This window comes from Lynx canadensis, chromosome D4 (genome assembly GCF_007474595.2).
Source record: "Lynx canadensis isolate LIC74 chromosome D4, mLynCan4.pri.v2, whole genome shotgun sequence".
NCBI classification, from domain to species: Eukaryota; Metazoa; Chordata; class Mammalia; order Carnivora; family Felidae; genus Lynx; species Lynx canadensis.
The window spans coordinates 86,688,796-86,695,224 of NC_044315.2; the positions used below are offsets into that span (position 1 = coordinate 86,688,796).

General features: G+C 52.7%; 1 protein-coding gene across 1 annotated transcript; it reads left to right on the forward strand.

Moving 5' to 3' along the window:
• The first annotated feature begins 730 nt into the window (after positions 1–730).
• On the forward strand, positions 731–4,246 carry LOC115499290 (neutrophil gelatinase-associated lipocalin-like). Its single transcript, XM_030293086.1, has 6 exons — positions 731–868; positions 1,388–1,524; positions 2,906–2,985; positions 3,129–3,248; positions 3,468–3,569; positions 4,227–4,246. Exons 1-6 carry the CDS (start codon positions 731–733, stop codon positions 4,244–4,246), a joined length of 597 nt encoding a protein of 198 aa, XP_030148946.1.
• The last annotated feature ends 2,183 nt before the right edge of the window (positions 4,247–6,429 follow it).

The following is a 6,429-nucleotide window of genomic DNA, read 5'->3' on the forward strand; positions in this document are numbered from 1 at the left end:
TTAGCTTGTGCTCTGCCCTCAGACTGCCTTGTGCTTCCTCATCAGGAACACTCTCCAGTCCACCTTTGGAGATGGGGGAGGGGAAGGGTGTCTCACCCTGGGCCAGGGCCTGGTTGGGTCCCTGCGGGGGACAGTGTCTGGGCTCCAAGAGCAGCACAGGGTACACTCTGTCCTTCCCTGCCGGGAACCTCCTCTTTCACCTCCCCTCCTTTCCTTGTCCCTTTGGAGAACCACAAATCAGCATGGGCTCTGTTGATATGAGGCATTCTCCCTTTCATCAGATACAGAAAAGGGGTACCACCCGTTACCCCACCCTGCACTTAGCCCCAACTGAGAGGCTTCTGGAGGTCAGAGATGACAGCCGGTCCAGATCAGAGACCCTTGTCCTCACACAGTACTAAACAGGGAGAAGAGAGTGTGGAGGGAGTCAGTGTCCTTGCCAGAGATGTGGAGATATGGGGAATGCATCCTCCAGCCTCCTGGACCTTCCTGCCCCTCATCTTGCATAATCCTGACCTGAGGGGAAGGGCAGAAAGCTTGCCATGATCTTCAGCATGAGTTGCTGACAATTGCCTCACCCTTCCTGGATTTGGCAAAGCATAAGTCATTCCACCCTGGGGTGAGCCATTGGCCACAGAGACCATAAATAGCATCCCCCCAGAAGCCTCCTCACTCACCTCTTCTTTCAGCTGATATCCGGAGTGGTGCCAGCTTCCTTGGCCCTGAAGTCATGGCCTTAGGTCTCCTGTGGCTGGGCCTTGTCCTGCTGGGGGCCTTGCAGACCCAGGCCCAGGATTCCACCCCAAACCTGATCCCAGCCCCGCCTCTGCGCAGGGTCCCTCTGCAGCCTGACTTCCAGGATGAGCAGGTAAGGGGCCCAAGGGGCAGCTGCAGGCAGGCCCTGAGAAGAGTGTGAACAGAGGGGAGGAGAGGCAGGATGGGCTCAGGCTTTAGCTCAGTCTACCCTCGGGTCCCCTGATGGAAGGCACACCCCATGACCCCATCCCCACCCAACCTTGCTGACAAGATGGTCAGCTGAGCACAACTATGTTGGTCCACACTCTCTTCCACAATCCCCGCAGCCCATGCAAGATGGGATCATCTTCAGGGCCTCTACATGATGAAGAAACTGAGGCTCAGGGATGCCAGCTGGCCACTTGCCAAGTGTCACCCTGTCCCTGACACACTAAGGGCTCCCCCCTGGCCAGATGGCTCCAGCTCCAGCTAGCTTCTTCAGCCCAGCCTGTGTGGCCAGTCTGGGTCCCAGCAGCCCAGTTAGAGGGGCTTCTGGTTGAGGCCTAGGCTGCCTAGAGATGCCTGCAGGGATGGAGCAGGAGGGCCCCCTGGGGCTGCTCCTGGCTCTGCCTATCATCAGCCCCCATTGTAGTTCCAGGGAAAATGGTATGTCTTAGGACTGGCAGGGAGTGAATTTAATAAAGAAAAACACAGCCAGTTTAAGATTTACTCCACCACTTACGAGCTAAATGAAGACAACAGCTACAATGCCACCTCTACCCTGGCCTGGTGAGTACCACCACTTCCTACAGGAACATGGGGGGCCTATAGGGCTGCTGTGGGAGTCCAAGAGGCAGACTGATGACATAGCCGAGCAGCAACCAAAGCTGAAAGATGATCATTCATCCTACCGCTGGGTACTGGATCCCTGTATTTATATCTTCTCTCATTCACTAGATCAACATTTCGTGGTCACTTCAGCACAGACACATGACAGTTCTGCGGATGGACACAGACTGTCATCAGGAAACAAGACAAAGAGAACAGGGTGTCCTAGAATGGGAGGAGGGTCACTGGATCCAGCCTGGAATCCCACCTAGGGCTTTGTCAAGAGCTTCCAAGGAGGTGGTCTGTGGGATGGGCCTTGAGGAACCAACCTGTGTCAGAAGGAGGCCTGGGACCTTCGTGGCAGGACTGCTGGACTGAGTCAGAGAGAGCCACTTCAAGAAACAGCAAGCCATTGCATGGCTGCCCTGAGCAGGAGCTGATGAGTGGTCTGGAGAGGGGGGTGAACACAGTGGTGGGGGTCTCAGGTACTGGTGAGGAGCGGGTGTGGCTGCAGCAGGAAGAGGAATGATGGTGTGCAGCCCAGGAGGCTGATCAGTCATAGGTGGAAGATGACCAGAGCAGGGGCAGATTAGGACCTAGAGAGGGGAGTCAAGGATTATGCAGCACCCCTGGGTTTCTGGCTCTGGCACTTGGGGATGGGGCTAGAGCATCTGTCATGGAAGAAGCAGAAGAAGGGCAGGTGTGGAGAGATCGGCTCTGAGGTGCCAGGGGAGATGGGATGCAGGTGAGAGGTCAGGTTTGGTCCAACAACTAAGGGAGTGTTGGCATCCAGCAGACTGGAGTCTCAATGGTGATTCCCCCAGGAGAGTTTAAAGCAGGAGCCCACAAGATAAGAATAGGGGACAGGGGAGCCTAGGTGGCTCAGTTGTTTAAGAGTATGACATTGTCTCAGGTCATGATCATGGTTTGTGGGTCTGAGCCCCACGTTGGACTCTGTGCTGACAGCTCAGAGCCTGGAACCTGCTCTGGATTCTGTTTTCCCCTCTCTCTGCCCTTCCCTGCTCATGCATGAACACTCTCTCTCAAAAACTAATGAAAATCTAAAAAAAAAAAAAAGAAGAAGAATAGGGGACAAATGCCTTGGTTGGCAGGGACAGTATGGTGGGAAGGCTACCAAGGGGAAACAGCTCCGAAGAAGGAAGGACAGGAGGTGTGGAGGGAGAGTCTGAGCAGGTCAGGTGGGTAAGAGCACAGTAGTCAAGGACAGGCAGGGATGGGTCAGTGGGGAACAGCCAGGCACATCTCTGGGGTGGGGTGCAAGCCTACTGCTGTGGGAGGGTGGGCTATCACCCTCTCACCCACCTATATTTTGCTTCCACAGGAACCAGACCTGTGACCACTGGCTCAGAACTTTCATCCCAACTTTGTGGCGAGGCCAATTCACCCTGGGCAACATTGAGCGTGAGTCCTGAATGGGGTGGGTCCTCAGGGGCATGAACCTCCCTGTCACCCCACACAGAAGCAATCCTGTGGAGACGGGAGAAGAATCAATAGCTCCCTTTGCCCAGTTAGGGCAGACTGAGATCTCACCATCCACCATACAGGATACACTGGAATCCAGAGGTACATTTTACGAGTGGCAGCCACAGACTACGTCCAGTTTGCCATGGTGTTCTTCAAGAAAATTTACAAACACCAGGAGTACTTCAAGATCACCCTTTATGGTGAGTCTTGCCCCTCCTGGAACCAGGATCTTGGTCATGTTGGAGGAGAAGAGGCCCGTGACACCCAGCCCCCAATGTGCCCTTCACCCCAGATCTGGGAGGCAGGAGAGGGGTCTTTCCACAGAACCCCTCAGGAGGAAGGGGTCTGAGGCATCGTTCATGGGTTCCACAATATTTATGGAGCTTTCACCAGCCACTCACCAGCCATCCTGGCCACAGGGAGGACCAAGATGCTGACCCCTGAGCTGAAGGAAAACTTCATCACCTTCGCCAAATCCTTGGGCCTCACAGATCACCACATAATCTTCGCTATCCCCATTGGTAATCACCAGGTGGAGAGAGGAGAGGGCCGTATGGGAACTGTCCAGGCCTGACGTTGCCTCACTATGGAAGGGGGGAGAGGAGGGATGCAGACCCCTGCCATGGTCACTGGAGTCTCAGGATCCACTTTGGTTTCAGGAAGACGCTGCCACAATCAGGGTTCTGGGCCCCTAGTGCTCCTCCCTCACCCTAGCTCGGGACTGCCCACATGAGAATTGCAGGCGTGGGGCGAAGCTTCCTCAGTCTCCTTGCCTGGCCACCTCCCCTTTTGCCTTGGGACTGGCTCACCACTGACCTAGGAGGTGCCCTTGTCTTCAGGCAGCCTGGCCTGGGCAGGTGCCTCCCAAAGCCTGAGGGTCTGTCAGGACTCAGCAGGTAAACAGGCAGAAGGCTTGGTGCCCAAGCAGGAACTTGGCTGGGCCTCACCTTCCTCCTTTGAAGAACGGGTGTCACCCAGGTCTGCTTGTCCTCAGGCCTCTCCCCCAGTCCCTGCTCCATCATCCAGCCTTCTGCTGTACCATCCACGAAGGGAACCCCCAGAGCTTCTGTGGCTGGACTAGGCTGAGGCCCAGGGTAGCCCAGGGGCAGTGCAAGGGTCCTGGAGGTCAGGGATCCCACACACACCCCTGCCCATGCTGACCACTCTGTCCCACACAGATGAGTGCATGGATGAGTGAGCAAGTGTGTGGTAAGTATGGTTGGAATGGGGGCTGATGGGAGCCAGGGTGCAGCTGGGAGGGGGTCCCAGGTCTGCCTTTGTCCAACCTTCCCAGCACTGCTGTCCTCTTTATTGCCCTGACTCCCTCTCTGGTGCCCTCTGGCTCTCTCCACCACATCCTCTTCACGTTGGCCTCTGCCCAGGGCAGCGCCCAGCTGTCACCACCAACCTGGACACCACTGAGAGAGCCAGGAGACCCTTCTCAATGCACAGCCCACCAGCTGCTCCCCAGGCTGACCTGCTCATGAACCTCCTCCCTTCTTGCTGAATAAACACATGTCCCCTGGTCCTCAGTCTGTGCTCCTTGACCTCTGGGCTCTCTGAGAGGGAAAAAAATCAAAGGGCAGGATCCTATTAGCATCACTCCCAGGAAATGTGGTCCCCAGCAAGGGATGGAGGCCACAGAAGCAGTATCCAGCTCTGACTGAATACTTCTAGCTCCCAACTCCAGGACCAGCCCCAGACCAGCAGCTGCCCTCACTTGCCCCTGCCTCCTAGCATACTGAGGGGGCGCATCTCACACTCACGTTCAGCCATCTGCAGCAAACCCAATGGCAAAGGCCCAGCCAGGGCCAGGCAGCTGGAGAGGGTTGGGGGGTCAATGTGCTGTCACCCCCACTTCACCAGTGATGAAGTTTTAGGGCTATGGTGCAGGGTCTGGAGCCAAGGACAGAGAAAGAATTCTTAAAGATGTTTTGGTGCAAAAAAGTGATTTTATTAAAGTAAGAGGCAGGGCCCATGGGCAGAAAGAGCTGCTCTGGGGTTGTGAAGAGTGTCTGGTTATATACTCTGGCTTTGGAGGAGGTAAAGTCAAAGGAAGTTTTTGGAGATTTTCATATGATAAAGAAGATTTACAGAATACTGGAGGCCTAGCTATCGTCAAGCTGAGGTTTTTTCCCTCTAGCAAACATCAATATTAAGACAGTAGGGAGTTCCTGGTGAAATGTTCTTCTCTGCCAGCCTCTAGTATTTGTCAATAGGCTGCAGGGTATCAGGAAATTTAATGTTACCTGACATTTCCTTCTTGCCTTTCTTCCCCCAAAATACTATGAGGGGAGATGTTGGGACTCCAAGAAACTGAGTCTATAGGTTTCTGGTTGTTAGACTATTGATAAGATTGTCTGTTTCTTATAATTTACTAAGATATTTGTAAACTGATGGGGAGTCATTTCCTACATGACTGTGATCTCTATCAGTTAACCATTTGTTTTCTTTCCTTTCCTTTGTTCTTGGGCAGCCAGGAGTGCCTGAGGAATGTCACACACATCCCACCTGGGGTGGGGAGGGGTAATGCTAGCTTGTACTTTGCCCTCAGTTTGTCTTATGCTCCCTCATCATATCCCCCATAAACAATTCTGACCCTTACATCTTTAAGGTAGTTGGAGGTGGAAGGTTTCATCTTCTGTAGCTTCTTCTTGCTCAGTAAGGGAATAGAGATGTCCCTACCTATGAGTCAATATTGATCAGTTGGGGAACATATAGAAGAGTTACAGAAGGCAGAGACACCTGGGTCTAAGACGGACAATGAATATGAACCTCCTTGAGTAGAAAAGATCATTTGTTGGCTTGAAGTTATTGTAGTGATGGAGTCTTGTCACCAGGCAGAGAGACAGGGGAGAAAACAGCCAAATGTAATTAGAATAACAAGAACAGCCCAAATAAATGCCCTTTGGTAATTGATGGAAATCCTCAAATCCAGGAGTTTAACCAATCATGAAAGGACCAGGAGGAATTCTTTAAAGCACCAATTTGAGTATTCTGGTAATTTAGAATCCAGAAATATTTGTACGATAGTCTAGAATGTATACTGATGAAGTTTTGGGGTGTTGGTGGGGTGGTCCTGAGCCGACGGCCAAGAAAGATTTATGGAAGACGTCGATGGTGGGAAAAAAATTGATTTTGTTAAAGCACAGGGACAGGACCAATGGGCAGGAAGACCTGCATTGGGGTTGTGATGTTTAACTGATTATATACCCTTTGGTTGGAAGGGGGTCAGGAATAGAGTAAGTCTCTAAGGTATTTTGGAAGCAAGGTTTCCAGGAATTTGAGGGGGCTCACTGTTGGTAGCAAATGCCACTTATCACCATTGAATAAAATTTCAATCATGAGACTCTTCAGATGCATATCAGGGGCCATAAGCTT